This window comes from Borostomias antarcticus (genome assembly GCF_949987555.1).
Source record: "Borostomias antarcticus genome assembly, chromosome: 2".
Taxonomy (NCBI): Eukaryota; Metazoa; Chordata; class Actinopteri; order Stomiiformes; family Stomiidae; genus Borostomias; species Borostomias antarcticus.
Window position 1 is genome coordinate 10,886,806 of NC_140235.1, and position 23,598 is coordinate 10,910,403.

Below are 23,598 nucleotides of genomic sequence, written 5' to 3' on the forward strand. Positions count from 1 at the left end.
AAGAGCATCTGTTCTTCTGCATGTTTTTTGTATTAAATTATTTTGGGAGGAAACCCTTGCAAACACGGGGAGAACATGAAAACTCCACACAGAAAAGCCCAGAGACCTTCTTGCGGTGAGGTGACAGTATTAAGTATTGCGCCATCATGCTGCATTTGAGTGATTTTTGGGGTGCAGTGTCTTGCTCAAGAACAACTTCGGCACACTCCAGGGACCTTGCGATCGCCAGCCGGCAGCTCTACCTCCCGAGCTACGTGCTATTCATTATTATAAAATAATTATTATACAACAAAGTCAACGGATAACCACTAGATTTGCTCTTCAACTTATTTTCCATTGTTGATTTCTCTTGGGCACCGTTCCAGAAACAGCAAGTCCAAAATAAGTTCTGTGAATGACCAGCTGATGGCACCACTAAACTGTATTTTCCAAGGAAAGGGAACATGGGATTTCATCCCAAATAAGATTTCAATGGGTTAGTTTGCCCAGAACCTTGTTCATCAGAATTTCTTTACTGCCATGCAGTTTTTCAACCTACTAGAAATTTGTTCATGTTATCCGAGTTGAATATGACCATTCTTTAAAATAATAAAATAGAAATATTGTAGAACCAACCATCCTGTTTCTTGTATTTTTTCTTTGTACAGAACTCAGTCTGGTAAAAGTTATCAGTATAAACTACTGGACATTACAAAGCATTTTGATTGGATCCAATTTGAAAATTGTCATGCGTTTTCTAATCTCAGCAACGTTTCAGAGCATTTGGGTCAGTAAACAGAGTACTCTACAAGCTTCTGTTCAACTATTCAGGCCGGACCTACCAGTACCACGTCATTATCCCAGGCCGGACCTACCGGTACCACGTCATTATCCCAGACCGGACCTACCAGAACCACGTCATTATCCCAGGCCGGACCTACCGGTACCACATCATTATCCCAGGCCGGACCTAACGGAACCACGTCATTATCCCAGCTGGCCTAGAGGTATTGTAGTATCCCTCAGATGATTAGGGCACGGAACAGTGACTTGTGGCATCAGCCCCAAAGTTTATATAATGTTTCAATTAAAGAGAGAGAGAGAGTGAGATATGAGAGAGAGAGAGATGAGAGAGAGAGAGGGGGGATGATATGAGAGAGAGAGAGAGAGAGAGAGAGGGGGGGGTATGAGAGAGAGAGAGAGAGAGAGAGAGAGAGGGAGATATATGAGAGAGAGAGAGATAGAGAGGGAGATATGAGAGAGAGAGAGAGAGAGAGGGGGGTGGTATGAGAGAGAGAGAGAGAGAGAGAGAGAGAATGAGCACTGGTGCTAGGAACAGGTCATTGCTCTGATGGCCTCCTGGCATCTGTCCAGCTCTTCAATATAGACACAGTGGCAGTGTGCGGGGCCCTCTTGAAGACACTGTGGAGCCTGATGCTTCCCACGCTGTACCAACCCTGACCCTATTGTATCCTACATAACTGATCATGTAACCTACCTACTGTTCATCCAACCACCATCAGACTTGAAACAGGCTAGAGGGCCAAATAGTCATGTTTGTATTTGCCTGTTTGAAACTGACCATATAGACGGGCGTCTTGGATGAATGTATTTTAATTATTTTTGATGATATAATGAGTACACGTGCGTATTATTACATAGACTAGGCCAATATTAAACAACCCCACAGAGGTACGATATTAACTGTTCAATCATTTTCATATTTAAAAAAAATATTAATAATTTCATGAATACATAACTATCTAGTTCAAAGTGTGTCAAAGTATCTCTGCGGCCCTTTATACAATAGGCTACCTACTTCAAAAACAGTTGTGGACGGAGTAAGTTTTTATTTTATTACAAATGTTGGCCTAATCATTTATGGGGAGTAGGCTATTTGTTTCTTTTGGAGAAATTCTCCGCACCCCTCTCAACTCCTCCCTCGTAGATGTCTACCCTGTCTGTCAACTTCTACTGAACTCTCTCTGCGCTTATCCTGCGTGGGTGCAAGCTCTGCGCTACTTACCTTGCTGGTTTTCACCCTGCGACTGTCTAACAGTCTCCGAATATCTAACAATGGCCTGGCATAGACAAGGCTGGCTGGTTTCAGTGACCCTTCTAGGACTCGCGATCTCGGCGCACGGTATCTCACGGGGGGACTTCTTTCCATTCGGCATCACCGCTGGTGACCAATTGCTGGAACAAGGGAATGACCAAACGCATCAACTTACCTTGGATAAACCTGTATTATTTTACGATGGAAAATTCGACAAAATCTATGTAAGTTCACACTTTGCTTGTTTAAGTGTAATTCTTACCACTCTGACACGCAAATAATGTATTTGGGCGAGTTGGATACATTTAACCAACTTGCGCAATTGCGCATTTATTATCAGTCACGGGTGAGGACGGTATGTTGTTTATTTCTGCTGGCTTACAGAAATCGAATTGATACATTTACATTTATATGGAACACGTGTATCTTTTCATGGAGGTAATCTCATTTGCAACACTGATGCTATTTATCATATTTTCTGCACAGGCTTTGTGTTGTGGAATGTTGCCCCAAAACATTGTTTTTGGTTGCTCAGGGGTTATAATTCTATGTTGACCTTAGGGCCAAAGAACGTAAATGTTCGTTGTTTTGTAATCTACCTACACACACTCTAACATGCATTCCAGGTGGCCTCAAAGGTCATTAATGATTGGGTTTGCACCAGACATGCAATGTAAAAGAAACATCCGACTGTTATCACTCCCCATGACCTGCAAATCAACTCCACCACCTCAATTACAAAACCATTTACACATACAGATCTATACTGATATTTGAATAGCATGAAGGTAAGGTTGAGATATAATGTTTTTATTATGTTTTCATCTAATTCTCACAGTGTGCTTGTATTATGGAGCATGCTTAATTGACTTAGCTCCAGTGCAATTGCAACAGAATAACATTTGGCACAAAGCTGTACTATTGTGCCAGACAGACAAATAGCCCTTTATCCTCTGTGATTCTGCTTTTCAGAACAGAAATGCTGTATCCTTGCTCTAATTGTGTTGTAGGTTACATGGCAGGCTATCAGAGTATGGTTTCACACAAAAGATCTTCCGCCAGGCAAAACTGAACTGAACTCAATATTTGCCATAGGATTCTGAACAATGTTTTAAAGTTTAGGCATTTTTGTACTGCATCAATTACTGCAGGAAATATCTCTGCTATGTTTTGATTTATAGCCCCGCCAAATGCTTTAATGATCATGCCGATATTGCAGGCTTTGGATTTAATGTATCACTCATGGAATACTGTGATGCAAGCCATTGCATGTATATCCTTTGACATCCTTTGCCATTTATCTCAGTCATGAAGCATGTTGAGAGACATTCCATATCTCATTCTGCACCATATCACACTTCTGATCTCCCCAGGCAGAGAAAAGGGCATCCATAAACTATCACAGGAAAAATATAGAGCAATGAGCAACAGAGGTGGCTTGGTTAACACATCATAGCTTAAAAGGGATTTACATTTGGTTTACTGTCATTGAAACCGAAGATGGTCTGTAATAAAGCAATAAAACACATCCCTGTGGTCCCTGAGTTGGCCTTTCTTGAGGTATTGTCACGCTTAAAGTGTTTCCTAAAAGGATTGGACTACATTTGAAGAATCTGTGCAGCACCAAAACTGATTCAGATTTGTATTCCTGGCAGACCCCAGACTGCTGATGTTTTTGCAGCCACAATAATGGCCAAATCATTAGTCACAAACATATTTCCCCACTGTAGTTGGCTAACAGAATTCTTTCATACTCAGCATAGAATGTAGAAGTCAGTACCTGCCCTAAACAGTCTATAGCCTGTGGGGGCACAGTAATGCTCTCTGGACCAGACATGAGGGTGTCATGTCTACTGTATGAGGAAAAACCTAGCATACCTAGAGGTGAATTAGAGCACAGTTTCTCATCCTGAAAATTATTGGAAATCTTTGGCATTCCTCTCAACCACAGACGCCAGAAATGTAAAGTATTCTCTCAAATAAACACAATAACTAATGGGACCGCTAGACATTTCCCAGCTCTTGCACTTAAACAGGAAGTTTTCCTAATGAATCGTCAGGATCTCTTGAGCTGAACAGCAGCTTGGGCAGGAAGCAGTGAGTCCAAGGCCAGGAATAGTGCGTGTTTTCCCCTGCACAGGAAGCAAAGGAGTCTCCTCATGGATTGTGTGTTTTTGTCATAAGCTAAGCTTTTTTACAGGCCCTGCATGTGTTCGTATAAAGCTCTCCAACTGTGTAAAATGGAGTGTTAAATGACACCTTGTTTTTTCATCAGTGTTTTGTTAGTGCAGAGCAGCTGACTGGAATCTTTAGCTTTAATGAGTTTTGAATGTGGATCAAAGTGGGTCAAATTAAGTGTGTTATACCTTCTTCTGTGTGGGACCCTATGTTGCGGTAATACTTTGGCTCTGTGTTGTGTCGGTTCGACCATGAATGAATGAATGAATGGTTCGACCAATGTTAAGGGCTTGCCCAGGGTGGGATTCGAAACTACGCTTCTACAAGCTCTCCCGCTTGTGAGTCGGACATGCTAACAGTTGTGCCAATAGGCACGTCCCTCGTGGAGGGAATGTTAGCACTCCTTTAAAGGAGTACTTCAGCACTGGGAACCTAAAGGTCAATTGAAATTGGGTCACCTATGTAGTAGAATTGTGTGGTTGTTTGTGCAGTTAGTGCCTTGTGGCCAGAGAAAAGACAGAAAATGTATTTTTTGCTCAAATGGAAGAAACCTACAACTAGCACAATGCACTGCGCTCGCTGCCTTCCGTGGCCACACCCAATGGGCGGCACGTTGAAGCAGTGAAAACAGGCTGGATGTGGACTCAGATAAGGAACCGGCTGGATATGGACCCAGATGAAAACAGGCTAGATGTGGACCCAGATGAAAACAGGCTAGATGTGGACCCAGATGAAAACAGGCTAGATGTGGACCCAGATGAAAACAGGCAGGATGTGGACCCAGATGTAAACAGGCTAGATGTGGACCCAGATGAAAACAGGCTAGATGTGGACCCAGATGAAAACAGGCTAGATGTGGACCCAGATGAAAACAGGCAGGATGTGGACCCAGATGAAAACAGGCTAGATGTGGACCCAGATGTAAACAGGCTAGATGTGGACCCAGATGTAAACAGGCTAGATGTGGACCCAGATGAAAACAGGCAGGATGTGGACCCAGATGAAAACAGGCTAGATGTGGACCCAGATGAAAACAGGCTAGATGTGGACCCAGATGTAAACAGGCTAGATGTGGACCCAGATGAGAAACCGTCTGCCACCTGCCTTGTGCGCAACCTCAAGCTAAACCCATTTGCCTACATGCTTTGATCCCATTACTTTAAAGCTAATAACTCCCAGCTATAGTCATCTGCAGGCAAACCAACCCCATGCATTTACTCCAAATGGTTCAAGAAGAACTTTTAATTTACTTTGGGGAACATTATGCTAAAAATCCTGAAGTAGGCTACTTAAGGTTTCATTTATATATTTCATTTATATATTGGTATTATAAAACCTATATTGGTAGTATAAAACATATTTGCCATTTTGTGACAGTAGTTCAGCATCTCAAGTGTTTGTCCTCAAACATTTCCCCAAGTAGAAATAATTGGGCCTAATCCAGAAGTACAGCGGTCCATTTCACCGCATACCACAAATGCTCACTTGCTTAGCTGTGGGGCATAAGGTCCTTACACACCAGGTGCCTCTGCCTACAAGTGAGAGGCTGTAACCTGTCACCAACAATGCCTCAAATTGTGTGTTTGAGCCAGAATGTCGTTTGTTTTATTTAATCAATCTAAAGCACTGTATAGGCTACATGCAGTTCAACCCGAGGTGGAGCATTACTGTATAGGGAAAGTGAAAACATGAGCCCTAGCGGATTTGTTCCTATCGGAGAGGAGTTTCAATGTAAACTCCCAGACCGGATTTTCTAATAATTACTACGAAGCCATTTCGGTGAAATTATCAAAACAAAAACTTGTGAGTGTCTTTACAGTAATAACCTACTAACTGTGAGAATTTCAAACAGTATTTCACCTTCTTTCAAATTTTGGAAATTGCTTCATTCGTTTCATAAATGGACTACAAAGCCGGGCGCGCTTATGTAGCCTACGTCACTCATGAGAAAAATGCTGTGCTTTGCGCCAGATTGCTCCCATCGGTATGAGAGGAATGGTTGCATTTCCAAGAGATCCCAAAGAGCTGGAAAGATGGATACGAACAATAAGTTGAGTTGAATTGCGTATGGACAGTGGTACGTTGTTAAATGTCATAACCAAAGCCTCCTATTAACGTGAGCTGGTTAGGATGGTATTAGCTGGTCAGAATGGTCTGGTCTGATCCGCAGGTGCGCCTGGCTATTCTTGCTGGTCCGTAACCCTAACCTTACCGCTAATATAGGCTCACTTATGATGCTAACTCACCGTAACATGATATGACCGGTCCTTCATGCTAGCCCTGATGACACCTAACAGCTCCCCCTGCGAATAGCGGCATTTTTCTACATGGCCAGATCTAAAATGATTGTCAGCACATGGGATGCACTTCTTGTTATTGCTGAAGTATTCTGCCAGCCATGCAATGCATATCGGCATTTTCGTAGGTGTACTGATTTGTAATTTGTAATTTGGTTGTATTGTGTTAGATGTTAGCTAGTCTGACTCAAAGGATGTAGGTTTTGGCAATAAACCTTGTCATTCGTTGTCACACTGCCCAATCAGTGGCGAGACTGGTGACGCAAATTAATCTGAGATTCTCTCGGCACCAATCAGATTCGATCCAGACTATTTTGCAAGAGCACCGTCGCTGCGTCCGGGGCTGGCTCTGCCCAAGACGACTGTGATTGGTTTAAAGAAATACTGCGTGCCCCCCACCCCCCATTGCAGAATGGTAATATGTCCAGCTAGAGCTGAATGAAGTGTGGAGATAGATCTTGCTATGCGAAATGTCAGCTGGTTTTCGATGTAGACCGAGATATATTTTTTCAGAAAATGTGCTATGAGAAAATGTGCTATGAGAAATCCCATTCATTCTCTCGGCATTAGGAACACTACCGCTAGGGGGCGATGAGATTACTTTCCCTCCCTATAACTAAAGTTAGCGAAACAGTTAGCATTGGCGAAACCGCAAAACAGTTCTGTCAATGGCAATCGAGGGTGACTTGCGTGCTCGAGTTGAATTGAACTGAAAAGCAGGTTAGAAATCATACAGCTCAACATTCCAAACTTGCTTCAAGCACTGAATTCAATCTGCCTACAGTATGCTACGTATATGCGTCAATGTAACAGGCAAACGCTGCGTTTCCCAGAGGCATCGTAGCGCTACGTTCATCGTAAGATACGTCATAAGGTCTCCCTTTAGGTGGCGTGTCGTTTCCCAGAGCCTTCTTAGGCTAAGGTATACCTCGGCTAAGGAGGCTCTGGGAAACAGCTCTTCCCAAGGTACATCGTAAATCGATCTTACAATGTACCTTCTGAAGATATTTGGTGGTGCTATGTGGCTCCTCGCTAACAACTGTGTTTTGACTGTCTGCTACAGCATGTGTGTGCCCAAGACAAATTTCTCACATTGTGAGACAATAAAGTGGATTCTGATTCTGATCGTAAGCTCTCCCTTCAGCCGAAGCGCTGTTTCCCAGAGCCTCCTTAGCCAAGGTATACCTTAGCCAAGGAATACTTTCTTAAGGGCGGTCTGAACCCATCGTAAGCTGTCCCTTAGCGATGCGCTCCGTTCATCCTGTTATAGTTTTAGCCCGATTAGAGCAAAATTATACTTTTAAAAAGGAGAGTTACCATATAGCGCACATCTATCTACCCTACCTGCGCGTAGCCTACATGACACATCACACGAATGTCTTTTAAAATTGTATTGAGCAAAATAAAATATAGGGACTATCCATAATATAAATTCAACACTTTCTTATGTAAAGGAGCAACATTTTCTTATGTAAAGGAGCAATTTGATGGCATATGGCTTTTCTGGCTGTCTGTAGTCTACCCCACTATATAGGATACCAACAGATATTAGGCGAATTGATTAATCCAATGAGGCCTTCTAGACCCATAGAAGGGTAGACACAGGTAATTAATCAAGGTCCCTTTCTATTTAGTGTGTCACAGCCAACTCGTGCTTCGTGTATATAGGCCTATACATCATGGCTGCATTAAAACAATATTGTGTTTAATTCATGAGTAGCGTATTGTATCATGTAGGAAATTTTGAAATGGCTGTCAACATTTGATAGGATAAGGACACTGAATTTCATGTTTAGCCCCATTCCTGGCTTCCCTGGCATGTATCTGACTACTAGTACAGGTTAAAATATTTCTGTTTTGTGCAGTACAGAGTTCTGTGTCAATAACGTCGGCGTGCGCACCCTGGCTCATTTCTAGCTATGGGCGCACTCTAAAAAGTATGATATACGTGGATTTCAAGTTCAGGAATTACATGCTTTATGCTTACCAAGCTCTGAAGTCGTCCTGTAAACACCATAGGTCCTTTCGCCTCTGCATTTCGAAACAACAGTAACTTGTAAACAGTAGTCTACTGTTTACAAGTTACTGTTGTTTCGAAATGCAGAGGCGAAAGGACCTATGGTGTTTACAGGACGACTTCAGAGCTTGGTAAGCATAAACCATGTAAGCCCTGAACTTGAAATCCACGTATATCATACTTTTTAGAGTTTTTCGAGTGTGCCCATAGCTACTGTAGCAACGGGTCAGGGTGCGCGCGCCGATGTTATTGACACAGAACTCTGTACTGCACAAAACAGAAATATTTTAACCTGTACTAGTCAGATACATGCCAGGGAAGCCAGGAATGGGGCTAAACATGAAATTCAGTGTCCTTATCCTTTAATGCTGTTGTTTTAAAGAACCTTTATAAGTAATTTCGTGTATTGCTGAAGACGGACTGACGTGTGTTTCTAACGTCAGATCAACACCAATGGTTTTGCCGCCACGGAAAAGCCAACCAGCGAATCGACGTACCTTGGCAAGATGCCCCCTCGTTTCGGAATGATCGCTGCTCTGCACGGAGACCTGGACACGGACGACGGCGTGGGCAAAGTGTACTTCCGTCAGGACACCAGTCCTACCACTCTGCAGCAAGCGGCCGACCACATCAACAGAGGTTTCCCAGAGGATGAAGAGGTGACGCCCAGCCACGTCTTAGTGGTCACCTGGGTCGATGTGGCCGCCCACCAGCCCCACAGCAGAGGAGACGGTCCGGACCAGAAGGTGAGCTAGGCTCATCTCAGTCAGACCAGGTCACGACCTGTCATTCTTAATCATATCTGCTGTACACCTCACATATCACGGGGTGGCTGTGGCTCAGGAGGTGGAGCGGGTCATCCAACGACCGCAGGGTCGGCGATTCGAATCCCGGCTCCTCCTGTCCACATGTCGAAGTGTCCTTGAGCAAGACACTGAACCCCAAATTGCTCCCAATGAGCAGGCTAGCACCTTGCATGGCAGCTGCCGCCATTGGTGTGTGTGTGTGTGTGTGTGTGTGTGTGCGTGTGTGTGTGTGTGTGCGTGTGTGTGTGTGTGTGTGTGTGTGAATGAGAGGCCATTGTAAAGCGCTTTGGATAAAAGCACTACAGCATATAAGTGTGCAGTCCATTTACCATATCCATCCCCACCCTGTGACCTTTCGTCACTCAGAGAAACACCTTCCAGCTGGCGATTGCGTCCTCGGAGCAGGCCTCTTACACCATCCTGCTGTACCCCAGAGAGGGGATGCAGTACGTCTCCATGCTACTGAGGGGTCACAGTGAGACCCTGCAGGCTGGCTTCAGTAAGGGTCTGTCGGTGGGCTACCTGTTCAACTCCCAGGGGCCGTACTACCGCACCACCAGCTCTGAGGAGGCGTCTGTCAGGGCTTTAACAGAGTAAGTGGCTTTGCTGTCAATAGAGAATGGGAATTCTCTTTCAGAAAAAAACTAAAAAGGGTTCCCTTATCATGGTCGCTTTCTCTCCCTCTCTCCTTCCCTCTCTCTCTTTCTCCCTCTCTTTTTCCTCCCCCCTCTCTCTCTCCCTCCCCCTCTTTCTCTCCTCCCCTTTCTTTCTCTCTCTCTCTCTCTCTCTCTCTCTCTCTCTCTCTCTCTCTCCCTCTCTCTCTCTCCAGGGAGACGAACTCAGGAAAGCAAGGTGTGTGGGTGTATGAGATCGGCACCTCCCCCTACTTCACCAACGTGGCCCCGGGCGAGGTGACGGACCTGCCCACCGAGACGCCGCAGACGCACCGGGAGGTCCCTGCCTCCTCCGGTGGCGAGCAGGTGGCGGAGTACCCCCGCTACCAGCCTGACCCCGTCCAGGAGGAGGACCCCCAGGGGGGCCAGATCCAGGTCCACACGGTCCAGTTCCAGCCCCAGCATCCCCACTACCGGCCAGAGGACCCTCGGGTGGTGGTGGTGGACGATGGCGGAGACATCGACGTAGACGGTGAGCGAGCGGAATTATCGCGGGAAGGCCGATGTCGGGCACTCAGAGCGTAGCTCCCGGTTCTGTCACTCACAGGTACGCTGGCTGTTCTCGCCCTCTCCTGAACAGTGTTCTCTTACAACTCGGAGACGTGCGCCACCAATGGGAAGAAGTGCTCCGCCTTCGCTGATTGCAAGGACTACGCCAATGGCTACTGCTGCCACTGTAGGCCGGGCTTCTATGGAAACGGAATACAGTGTGTGGCTGAGGGTACGTTCCTACACCCCCGCTATTTTTGTTCCATTCAACGCTGAATTCACACTCGGCAGCGTTGAGTTTGATTGAAAGGTGAGTCAGGCGACACGTGCCGAGGAATGTTTGCTTACGGCATCCTCACGCTATGTTTTTTTGGGGCAGGGAAGCCTCAGCGAATGAACGGCAAGGTGACCGGGAGGGTGTACGTGGGGAGCTCTCCGGATCCCGTGGAGTTCAACGGCAAGGACCTGCACTCGTACGTGGTGGCTAACGACGGCCGAGCCTATGTGGCCATTAGCGACATCCCCAGAGAGCTGGGCACGTCCCTCCTGCCACTGTCTGCCCTGGGCGGGGTCATCGGCTGGGCCTTCGCCCTGGAACAGCCTGGCTTCAAGAACGGCTTCAGCATGATCGGTGAGAGCGTCTATGTTGACCTATCGATCTGCAAGCAGTAGAATGTTCTAGCTCTGACTATTCCATATCTCATAAAGTGTGAGATCCTTCATGTTCTTTAGTAGGTTGTTTCAGCCCTTTTTCTTGCGTTGTTTTAACGAGGATGAGTCACTATATCCAGCCAGACTTCAGACGTGGATCGCAGCTGTTAGTGCTCTCACTCCCTGGGTCGGCCGTGCAGCTGCGTCCTAGCGAGCTCCCCCACAGTTCGCCTCACATCACCTCAGCCCAGACGAGAGATCTGGGGCTGAGTTTGCTCAGGGGGGGGTCAGGCATGTTTGCGTTAGTCCTGACCCACTCCTCTCTCTACTTCTGTGTAGGCGGGGAATTCACGCGTCAAGCCGACGTGACCTTCATGCCGGGGAACGAGAAGCTGACCATCAAGCAGGTGTTCCAGGGCATCGATGAGCACGATCACCTGGCGGTCAGCACCACCCTGGAGGGTCGCGTCCCCGAGGTGCCGGGCGGCTCCTCCGTGCAGATCGACCCCTACTCCGAAATCTACCAGTACAGCAGCAACAGTAAGCACCGCCTACCAGATGGGACAGTACAAAGACAACATCTAGCATGTCACTTAGACCAAAAGGCTAGACTTCCCCCACAAAAAGCACCACTTGGCCCCACCACAAAAGACATTAACACTGGATGTGAAATTCCTCAGAATAGACTCTAAGCTGAGTCATACTGTCAGACCTCAACACCTAAGACTGTGTGGATACCAAGACTCCTCTGACTGAAGGCACAGATGTGAATATTGCTACTGTATTGTATATGCAGTACAAGGTTCAGGGTTCAAGGTGGTTTATTTGTCATATGTACAGTACACTACCTACATGATACGGGTTCCATATACGTTTACAATAAAATGCTGAACTGGTACTGTAGACCATAGAGTCTGCTGCTGTGTACTCTCTGAGCCCTGGCGTGTCCTGTCCTTCAGTGATCACCTCCTCGTCCACCCGGGACTACGTGGTCAGTCTGGACGACGGCTCCACGGAAACCAGGACCTACCAGTGGCGCCAGAAAATCACCTTCCAGAGCTGCGTCCACGACGAGGCCTCCAGGGCGGCGCCGTCCACCCAGATGCTGAGGGTGGACCAGATCTTTGTCCTCTTTGACGGCCAGCTCATCCGCTACGCCATGAGCAACAAGATCGGCGATGTCAATGGTGAGGTCACAGAGCTTATTTTTGGTCTCAGCCTTCCTGTCTTGCTCTGATGTCACTTCCTTCCTGGTTTGCAAAAAAATCCCTCCCTGATTTTGCTCTCTTTTGATTTTGAGGGTGTTGATGTCGCTGTTGAGTAATAGAATAGAAATTGATGGAGGATGGGGTACTGTGCCTGGATACGGTTCCAGGTACCTGCTGTGCGGACTGAGGCTGGAAAAAGGAGCCTTTTTTATTCTGGTCCTTGGTCTTGGAATGACCTTCAGTCAAGCCTCAAACTGATGGCACTTATTCCTTTAGCCAGCTTTAAACTGAAACTATCAGAAGTCCTTACCACCAGCTGCTCATGTAGTAATATATCTTAATTTCTTATTGTTCCCACGTGGTCTACGCCTTTTGTATATTTAGTTGTGTTGTTCTCTGTATTTTATATGTCCTTGTGTCTTTCTATGTGAAACTTTGCTGCCTTCTTGGCCAGGTCAGTATTGTAAAAGAGATTTTATCTCAATGCTTTTATCTGGTTAAATAAAGGTTAAATAAAAATAAATGAACAAGGTTTGATGTTTTCTAGAGACTATTATAAAAGGTGTTGTGTCGTGTGCTCAGGAGGGCAGCCAGATGAGAATCCTTGCTTCACCGGCAGGCACGGCTGTGACACCAACGCCGCCTGTCGCCCCGGTCAGGAGACACAGTTCACCTGCGAGTGTGCTACCGGCTTCAATGGTGATGGTCGGACTTGTTACGGTATGTCTGCAAAAAACGCAATGCTATTAGGCCTACAGCGAGGGATGCTCAGTGATCTACTGCTCCAATGAGGTCTATATTCCAGCATATATTCCCAGAGAGAGAGAGAGAGAGAGAGAGAGAGAGGAAATAGCATTCAGCATCTTGATTTGGTGGTCAGATCTGTTACAGGCTGCAGTGTTTTGTCTAGCGATGGAGAAGATCTTGACTTCTCTTTCCCTGCTCTTTTTTTTGTTGCTCAAAGGCAAATTACGTCTGTAGGCCTATTTAGAAACAGTTTAATTTCCCATCTACATTCCTGGTAATCCCTTCCTTCCTGGGGAACTGGTCTCTCGTCACATAAGGGTCCTGGTTGAGAGCCCACCCTGTAAACAATCCTTCTCCACATTGGGTCTCAGACCAGACCGCTCACCCAGTGGCCATCGTTCCCACCCCACCCCCTTCACTTCAAGGGATTTGTAATTTTGTCCAGGGAGGGGGCGGAAGTGCTCCTGGACACACAGTATAAGGAAGGATATTTTACAGACACAGGAAAAGAACCGTTTGTAAATAAGAATCCTGATTGAGTTCTTTCATCTGATCTTCAGCCGTTATCTGATAAGAAGTCATCGGACAAGATTTGATTTACAAACCCCAAAGTCAGTATGAGAACGTTAGATATCCTGATATCATAGTGTACAGAGCAAACTTTCATCTGTCATAATAATGGTGACAATTTAGCTACTCCTGCACTAGATTATGCTCTTAGTCACTTGTTTAGAAAGGAGATGCACTTGTGAGCTCTGACGAGGAGTAATACATTGACTTCCTACGTTAAATGCAATTATTGTTAAGTTGCTTTGCATGAAAGTGTCTGCTAAATGACTGTAATGTAACATAATGTAATTTAGCAGATGGTAATTCCTCACTCGTCTTATTCTAGACGTTGATGAGTGCAGGGAGACGCCTCAGATCTGTGGATATCACGCTGTTTGCAACAACCAACCAGGGACCTTCCGCTGTGAGTGTCTGGAGGGCTACCACTTCGCCAGCGACGGCCAGACCTGTATCGGTATGTACAGTATGTACAGTGTGTTTATTCACTGTGTGTGTGGTCATAAACACGTAAGTATGTGTGTGTAGGATCTTGTGGGATCATATGGCTGTTTTTTTGTCGTTTGACTCACTTGTTGTCTGGCTCATGTTTCATGGGAGGACATGGGAAAGCAGAACAATGGATAGGCAGTCTGCGTACTCATGTGGTCCAGCTGTTTTAGTCTGTGGGTAAACAATGCCATATGGCACTGGAAATTAAAACAAAACATATGACGTAATGTCTGCTGCGTGGCCACCTTTCAGAACAGACAGGTTTGGTTCCTCGCGGCCGGAATCTGTTGTTCTTCTGCTCAAATAAAGCCGCTCTCCTCTTCAGAATCAGAATTAGTTTTATTGCCAGGTGGTCAGTACTCTAGGTGCGTAACACTGATGGTAGACAACATTAGACAGGGTGCAGGCACTAGACGGGACAGTGCAAATGAACAGTGCAGACAGTCTTTGATGACCCTCCTTCCCCTCCAGAGGTGAACCGCCCAGTGGACCACTGCTTGGCCGGCAGCCATGACTGTGACATCGCCGAGCGCGCTGTCTGCAGCTACACCGGGGGCTCCAAATACATCTGCTCCTGCTTGCCTGGCTTCATAGGAGACGGACGGAGCTGTCAAGGTATGGCTTGAGATGTTAACCTCTGACCTACGTTGAGATAAAGAAGTATATGGCTGAATGCTGGTGTGGTAGCCTGATGAGACCATCCTGATTTCATGAGCTCACATTCTGTTTCTCTCGCAAATAAGTCTGGATACTGTCTCCATGGAGATCAATTTGTGTCAGATCAGAAAACGATCTGGCCTATCAGCATTGGCTCTGAGGAATTTGAAATACAGACAGCTACGCTGGGCGGGTTTAGGTGTGACGACAGTGAGGTTGAGGTTAGAGCGTGACGGACGGTGATAGACAGATGGTTCATCCAATCACCTGCCAAGTGTTTTTAAAAGTGCCTGCCCTTTTCCAAACAGTTTCCAACGGGGAGAGTTCCCAGATGGTTATGCGAAGCAAACTATTTGGCGCGTCTGGTTAGTGGTGTGGAGGATTGTGTCCAGTCCAGCTAGTTTGGTATCTGGTAGTGCAGTATGATATTGATGATTGATTAACCATCTGGATAGGTCTAGCACGCAGAGGCACACGACTCAAGAATGGGAAATCCATCTGGTGGAGTAGAACAGTGGGACATAAACATGCAGATTAGTTATACATCTGCAGTAATAGCAGCATAAGGCACTTGGCTAGCGACCAGCAGCACTCCTCATATTTTCCATCCTCTCGACAGCTTTCTTTGCATTTTCACCAAACACAGGGTCCAGTTTTGGGCATGTTTTACAAGAGTTCTGCATACCTCTTTTTGCAACTCAGTTTTAATAACACCTGTAAAAAAAATAAAAAGATTTAAATGATATATGACAATTTGGATGAGCTGCAGAGACATTATTCAAAGGTGAAATCCTTACTAGAGCAGGATTCTTTCCTGTCACCTCCCTCACTCCATATATTCTTTCTTCTCCCCCTCTCTTTTTTCCTCCTCTTGTCCCCGTCTCCCCCTGTATCCATGGCCTGGCCTGGCCCGCAGAGATAGATAAATGAGCCAGGTGCCGTCAAGAAGCCAAGTGCTATGACGCCAATAGACTCACGAGTCAGTCGCTAAAGACGCAAGGGATCCTTCATCTGCGAGTGCAGGCCAGGTTTCTACAGCCTCCTGGCATGTCAAGGGTGCATTTTAGATTGAGAAAAGGCCTTGGTCCCGTGTCCTCACTCCAACTCCCAGGACACGCTTTCACCACCACGTGCTTCATGCACTCCCCATCCGACCTGGTCCGCATCTGCTTGTGTATAGTCCGTCCTAGAGATTTACAGCTGTCCACGATGTCCGTCACAGTTAGTCTTGGCTACTGTATGTAGCGAGTCGATCTAGCTGTCCTGTAGGAAAAGCCCAGATTGTTTCCGTCTCAAATTTGTTTATTACACATTTTATCCTGTTCTGTTTGGATTTTAACCCACCCAACCCCCAAAGCCTACTGGTGCCAGCTGGAATGCATCATGTTCTCCAGGAATGCTAAGGATAAGACCAGTATGTGTGCATCATGCCTTGAGAGGGGAGAGACGAAGTGTGTAACCAAACTGAACTGTATTCACTGTCAACAGTAAGTCCTGCCAACAATTTCCTGGTTGGCCCTTGGGTGAAACGGCTGCATTGCCTAAAAAAGCATTGTGCAAATCCTTCCCTTCTAATATACTGTAGTAATAATAATAACAATAAAACGTTATGTGCATAGCACCTTTCATACAAATAAATGCAGCTCAAAGTGCTTTACAACAGAGAATGTACATAAATACAAACCGCAGTAAAATAAGAAGATAAAACACAAAAGATAAAGAAATCAAGTAAATACAGTGTAAAAATGGCACGACTGCCCTGAAAATTGAGTATCTTAGGAAGATACAGAATATGTGTTTAGGAACATACTCAGTGAAGATTTATCAGACTGCATCTGTTCAATAATTATCCGCTCAGGTTGAATCCAGGATGTCAGTTTCCCCAGATTTTTAAACAGCATTTCTCTTTTTGTTTTAGGGCCGATCAGTAGGATTTCAGTTTTGTCTTAATTTAGCTTTAAGACGTTATTACTCATCCATTTATTTATTGCTAGAAGACAGATAGTAATGGAGTTTATAGCTGCAGCATCATTTGGTTCAGCAGAGATGTACAGTTGTGTGTCATCCACATAACTATGAAACATACACTGTGCTCTCTAATGCTATCCCAGAGTGGCAGCATGTCACTCAAGGATATCAACCTGCGCTGCACGCTCACGGACGTCTGTGTGTTTTTCCTTTCAGAGATAAGAAAGACTCCATGTGAAAACCACAGAGACAGCGTGCTGGGCTCCACTGTATATGGCCCCCGGGGGGCCCGTCCTGTCCTGGGCCAGTATGTCCCCACCTGCGACGCTCAGGGGGCCTATGAGTCCCTCCAGTGTCATGGCAGCGTGGGACAGTGCTGGTGTGTGAACCGCAACGGACAGGAGATTCCAGGGACTCGCACTGGACCCGGTAGCAGACCTATGTGTGAGTAGCACATCAGCCATCTTATATCAGATGCTAAAGAGAGTCGCTGTGTGTGCTACAATATCATCGTACCGCCCAGGGCTGGGACAATAACCGTGTGATTCATGTTGGTCTGTGTGTAACGTAGGTATTGACCAGGAGGTGGTCATCCCACCGCTGGGACCCACCACCAGGCCTGACGTCTACCCCCTGCCCCCCGGGACCCATCTGCTCTTCGCCCAGAGCGGGAGGATCGAGTTTGTTCCTCTGGAGGGGTACGACATGAAGAAGAGCGAGGCCAAGGCCGTCCTCCACTTGCCTGTAAGAACTCGTTAATGTGCATCTGTCACAGGGACTTGACATGAAATCTGTTTATTTACAGTATTTGGTTTTGGGATCAGAATCATAATCTATTTATTGCCAGGTACAGTAGTTTTTTACACATACTAGGAATTTTTTCTGGTCAGTTGGCAACAACAATAGACAAAGTACAAGGACTAGATGGGACGGTGCAAATGAACAGTGCAAAATACAAAATACAAAGTGGTGTGCAATGTGTGTATACAGTATGTGTACAGAGTGTTAATGTGGGTGCAATGTTTTTATATAAATAGGCCTTCAATGTGTGTAAAAGGTGTCTTGGGAAGGATCTTTTTCTGCTATTGTTTCTGTCTGCTGGCATTTCTGTCTTTATTTTCCCTGTTCTACAAAAAGGTCATTACAGGCTCCAAGCAGAACCTTCCTCCGTTGCTCAATGACTTGTGTTTCCACTTTGAAGTAGCGGAATGATACAGATACTGATCATTGATTTCTTTAGGGCACTCTCATTACTTACTATTAGGAAATTCCACCTCAGCTTCCTGTTTAATTTCCTACTACAGTATGTTGAATTTGGTCCAGTGACTAAACTAAACACTTTGGGAAGTCTGCTCTCTAGTAAACATTGAGCGTAGCGATCCCAAAGTCCTATAAACAAAATGGTCACAAAACCATGTTCTGTTTGGTTTTCTACTACAGGATGTAGCTTGCATTTTAGAATAAACAACACACTGAATGGCACAGATTTCGGCGTTGATGCTGAAACAATTGAGTCAGTTGTATAGTGGTTCAAATGGTTTAATCCTATCATATCTCATATCTACCTCAAGCTCACAGCCTCAAGATAGGAGTATTGATCATTTAGACAGAGCCACTACTGTGAAGTCCTCCAGATTCAGGGAACGCTCTGCGCTCTCTTCCTTATGCATACATCATCAACTCGGCGCGTCTGCCTGTTCCAGCCCTCTACTAGTAATTGTAGGTTGCTAATTCCCCATCTGTTTCATGCACTAGAGCCCCTTTACAGCCACATGGTGACATTTCCACTCTAATTGTTAACATCAGTGCAACACCATTAAAATCACAACATTTCTTGTTGTGCAGCTAGATTTCTAAACCAGCTGGCCCGCTGCTTCACTAGCGGCGACACTCATTGTACGGTTTTTAAGGGGTCGTTTGTTTACTGATTTATGTCTAGACATAAACGTGGACATCAGGGGGAAAAATGCACATTTCCATCTGCTACCCAGGTCCCACTCTCTCCCCCGGCCAGTTGAGACCACTGTTCTTAGAACAAACTCTACTTCAAAAGGTTTCACGGTTCTTGACCTCTCTGCAGGAGAAGGTCATCATCGGCGTGGCCTACGACTGCGTGGAGAAGATGGTGTACTGGACTGACATCACAGGTCCCTCCATCAGCAAGGCCAGCCTAGAGGGAGGAGAACCAATCCCAGTCATCAGATCAGGTGAGGTCGTTGAGGGGGTCAAAGTTCACCCTCACATCCACCACGCACATCTGTCTCTCATCACTGCTTACTCACTATCAGGATCACTTGTGACTCTAGTGTGCATTCCTTTTATGCTCAGTAATGTATAATACTGACGTAGAAGCTTCCTCGGGGGAAATGTTTCACACATTGACATGCTTCTTCCCACATAGATCTGCAGAGTCCCGAGGGCATCGCCGTGGACCATTTGAGCCGGACGCTGTTCTGGACCGACTCCATGAAGGACCGGATCGAGGTGGCATCCCTGGACGGCTCTCAGAGACGCATCATCGTAGACTCTGACCTGGTGAACCCGCGAGCCATCATCGCTGACCCGCCCAATGGGTGCGTTTGATGCTTTACACACTGGCCTGTGTGAATGTGAATGTGCAGGTCTCACCATCTTATCTGTACGGCGTTGAGGAATGTGTGGTATGAGGACTCTCATCATAAGACAAAAAGTGTTGCACACTATGGCTCCACATGCAGTTCATTTATTGACGTTACAGCCTGTTGGCCTTCTTCAGAATCAATAAAGGAGAAGGCCAACAGGCCTTAATGTCAGTACTATAAAACAACTGCATATGGACCCAGAGTGTGTGACACTTTTTTCTTATGATCAGCTCTTCCAGTGATCAGCAGCTCACAGGAGTACCTTGATGTGCGATACTCTTTCGTTATATGAGGACTCTTATTGGCACAGCGTAGCCTGTGATCCACGACTGCCTGTTATCCACTGAAGCCCTTAGTGTTTCTAATCTAACACACTAAGGTTTTGAATACTGTAACCTCTCCTACCAATAGAAATCTTTACTGGGCTGACTGGAACCGCGATGCCCCCAAAATCGAGACCTCATACATGGACGGGACCAACAGGAGGGTCCTGGTGAAGGAAGGTTTGGGCCTACCTAACGGTCTGAGCTATGACCCCCAAAGCTCCCTGCTGTGCTGGGCGGACGCAGGTGAGTCTGCCTGATAATATCATACTATGGCGACAGCCATGGCTGAGTTGTAAACAGGGTGTGGATCATCAGGGTGTGGATCATGATTATCCTAGTGTATAATCATCTGTGATCTCTGGTCTACAGGCACACACAAAATGGAGTGTATGAACCCTGTTCATAGTGACCGCAGAACGGTTATGGAGGGCATCCAGTACCCCTTCGGAATGACCTCTTATGGGAAGAACATCTACTATACTGACTGGAAAAGGTATGCTCCGCACATACAGTAGCTACAGCTACTATTTTCCTTATTTTCTCAAGGATGTAACTCATTGACCCCTTCTCTACATTTAATTAGGTTATTAGCAGGGCTTAAATTGTGAAATGGGAAGTGGGGGATACCCTTGTGTACCATAATAATTGTGCAGTGGGGAAAAAAGTGTACAACCCATATCTCACCTCAAAATTGTTTCCAACTTGTTTTTGTCTCTCCATATGGGGAGGTTCTCCCATTTTCCCATTCTCCTGAAGAGCACCTTAGTCCTTTTCTGTACACACCCTCTGATACTGCATTTTTGTAAACAAAACCTCCTTACTTTTTGTTAGAGGTCAAAAATAAATGGATACACCTGTTAAAAAATACTGATACTGCGAAACAATTTGGCAGATTCTGTTCTGTCTGCATTGCTGCTGCTGCTGCTGTGGACATTACTACTGTGCATTTAGACAACTCCATTCTACAATATACTGAAAAGAGATTAGCTGGGCTGTTGTGCACATTGTGCACCGCTGTTCATGAAAAGTTCATGAAAAGCTCAGGGCCCAGCTTCCCAAAAGCATCTTAGAGCTCAGATCATTTTAGAGTGTCTTGTTTTCATTGTTTATTTGTTTTAACTATAACTTTTATTACCAATAAAAAGAGAGAAGGCAAAGAGTGGGGGGGGGAAACAGGCAACAATCACATATCAAGAGGCAAATAAGGGTAACACTTTATATTAAGGTCCTCTTATTAAGCAGTAGTTAATAGGTAATAAGGTTCTTATAAGATGCTTATTAACATTAATATGTGTTAATAAGACATTTGTAAGTGTTCATAATAGCATTATATGAAACTTTTAACAGTTTATAAACTGCCTTAGGTTAATAAAAGCTTTATTAATTTCTTATACATACTTATTAGCTGTTAATTACACAGTTATTATGCAAGATACTATCTAAAGTGAGAACATTTCCCTTAATAAACCCTATTATAGTATTATGCACTAATGACCGATTTCAACTCGTCTGCGATGTTTATTTTTATTGCACAGGGGTGGATTTGAACTGGGGTCTCCCGCGGGAAAAACATTGTTCTAACCAGCTACCCCACCGACAAGCTACTGTAGCTATTTGGTGATGCAGCCGGAAGTTATATAAATAACTTCCGGCTGTCTAGTGGAGGCCCAATTCAACCCCTGGTTATTTTCATGTCTAAAACATGTAAGCCCCTTTAAGTCTGAAAGTTCAGGGTAGCAGAATTCTCCAAATTCCTGGGTGTTAGGCCAGAATGTAGGGTTCAGTGTGTGATGTTAGGAGCCGGATCTGCCGAGGTGTCACTTTAGGGGAGGTGGGGGGGTTTGGCCAAAGGTCAGATGAACTCTACAACAGCATTAGAGCTCTGCCACACACAAACCCCCCCCCCCCCAGGCGGATGATGCCGTCTACGTACGTTCACTACTGAGAAGGGGGGGTGACTGGGGGTTGGGGGGGCGGAGGTCAAGGAGTCTGTTGGCAGCTGCTTGTAATTTCTCTGCCGTTTTGGTGCCAGTGATTGGCTTGTCTGGGGCCTCTCTCAGATCTCACAAGAGACTGCTAGCTCTAAGGGGAGCCAAGCACTAGGGGGGCACTAGATGTGAAACTCTTTCACTAAAGTTAACAGCCTATACCCTGCCTGCTCCCGTCCATAGCTTCTCATCATGAGTTTGTTTTTACAGAGTATGCGTCACAGCTGACCTTTTTCCTCTCACATTGGGAAACCCCAGATTGCTTAACGCTGTTGTTTTGTTAAAACTGCTTTGACACCAGGGATGCAGTGATGGTGGTGGATCGCCATGCTGGGAGGGAGACGGATGAGTTCCAGCCCCAGAAACGGACCCGTCTGTACGGACTAACCGCGGCCTACTCACAGTGTCCCTCTGGTACTGTACATACCTCACTCCATCATTCTCATAAATCATCTCCACTGTAATGGCTTGGTATCAGGGACAAATTATGGAAAATGGAGTCATACGCAAGCTAACTCTGGGGCGCTACTGAAGAGCCAATTCTAAGAACTGGTGTGACTGGTGTGATAGTTGGGGGTTACCCTCGGTATTACCCATCATGCCCTGCAGTGATGGAGTCGAGGCTCAGTACTCTGACCTCTGTGACCTTGGTGAGACCAGTAGAAAGAACAGAGAGACAACCACAAACATTGCTGACCTGCTCTTCAACCTGAGCGCAGCAGGAACCCCTCACTAGACATTAGTCAGGAGGAGTCCTGGGGAAGACTATGAGGTTACTGAGGTGTGTGAGGGCAAAGGCATTCGTCCTCCCAGCACCATGTCCCTGGGTAGGATTACAGAAAACCTGGGAATGTTGAACCCAGGGGGCCCTCCAACATCTGGACTTCTCTGTGTGTTTTCCCCAAAATACTGTGTATTTGCTGTTTGACAAACAGGGAAAAGGCTGTTGCCCTCAGAAACGTTCCATAACACTGTTTGTCCAATCGTTTCTATCTCTGTTGGATACGATTGGTGACCATGTACATGGGTATTTTAGTGTTTTAGAGTTAACATGTGCTCTTTCTGCCATCAGGACAAAACTACTGTGCCGTGAACAACGGTGGCTGCACTCACCTGTGCTTAGCGACGCCCGGTGGCCGTTCCTGCCGGTGTCCAGACAACGCAGTGGGCGTGGGCTGTGTGGAGAGAGAGGGCCGATACTGAGGGGAATACATCAGAAGGGTTAGGGTGCCACTTGTTCTAAACTGTAGCTCTTGTAAATTCCACTGATATCCCACAGGTAGACTGCTGTGCCCTTTTAATCACTTTAAACATTTTAAAAAATCACACTATTTCTTTTAATTTCCTTACCCATTTTTAAGGATCGAGCAACAATTCTGTGTATGACAGAGAATTAAATAATGTGAACACCGTCTGGGAACAGTAATTCTCTCCTCTCACTACTTTGTGATATTTTGTTGGCATGTTCAACTCACCCCATACCCTCATTAAAGCATTATAGTGAAGTTAAAGTATGTCAAAGAATTTACTGTTTGGGCTGCTGGAGTGGAACTACACATTGTGCAGCTATCCAATAAAAACGTCTTCTTTTTTTTTACAAGGGTGTGACATTTTTTTCTTTAAAGAAAGTTTTGTTCATGCACACTGGGGCGGGTTCACAGACATACTGCTGTATCAAGGTTTAGTTGTGAAATTTGAAAATACATGGCGCCACCCTGTGGTATCTGGACTTTATTGTAAATAGTCTATGTTTCTGAAATGTTCTGGTATTACACTAGATGTCGCTGTCCACTTAATAATAACGGAACTGCGCCGACAGAGCTGTAATGTTTAGTGTAGGTTGGAAAGAAATACGGCAGTTTCAATATAAGGACATT

The 23,598-nt window shown here is 45.6% G+C and overlaps 1 protein-coding gene across 1 annotated transcript; it reads left to right on the forward strand.

Moving 5' to 3' along the window:
- Positions 1 to 1,935: 1,935 nt before the first annotated feature.
- nid1a (nidogen 1a) lies at positions 1,936 to 23,321 on the forward strand. The gene is made up of 19 exons (XM_084451373.1): positions 1,936 to 2,259; positions 8,971 to 9,273; positions 9,700 to 9,926; positions 10,163 to 10,479; positions 10,588 to 10,728; positions 10,876 to 11,127; positions 11,487 to 11,687; positions 12,107 to 12,334; positions 12,938 to 13,075; positions 13,998 to 14,126; positions 14,633 to 14,776; positions 17,003 to 17,230; positions 17,358 to 17,530; positions 18,867 to 18,993; positions 19,188 to 19,359; positions 19,819 to 19,976; positions 20,103 to 20,226; positions 22,023 to 22,135; positions 22,794 to 23,321. Exons 1-19 carry the CDS (start codon positions 2,056 to 2,058, stop codon positions 22,922 to 22,924), a joined length of 3,510 nt encoding a protein of 1,169 aa, XP_084307499.1. The 5' UTR covers positions 1,936 to 2,055; the 3' UTR covers positions 22,925 to 23,321.
- The last annotated feature ends 277 nt before the right edge of the window (positions 23,322 to 23,598 follow it).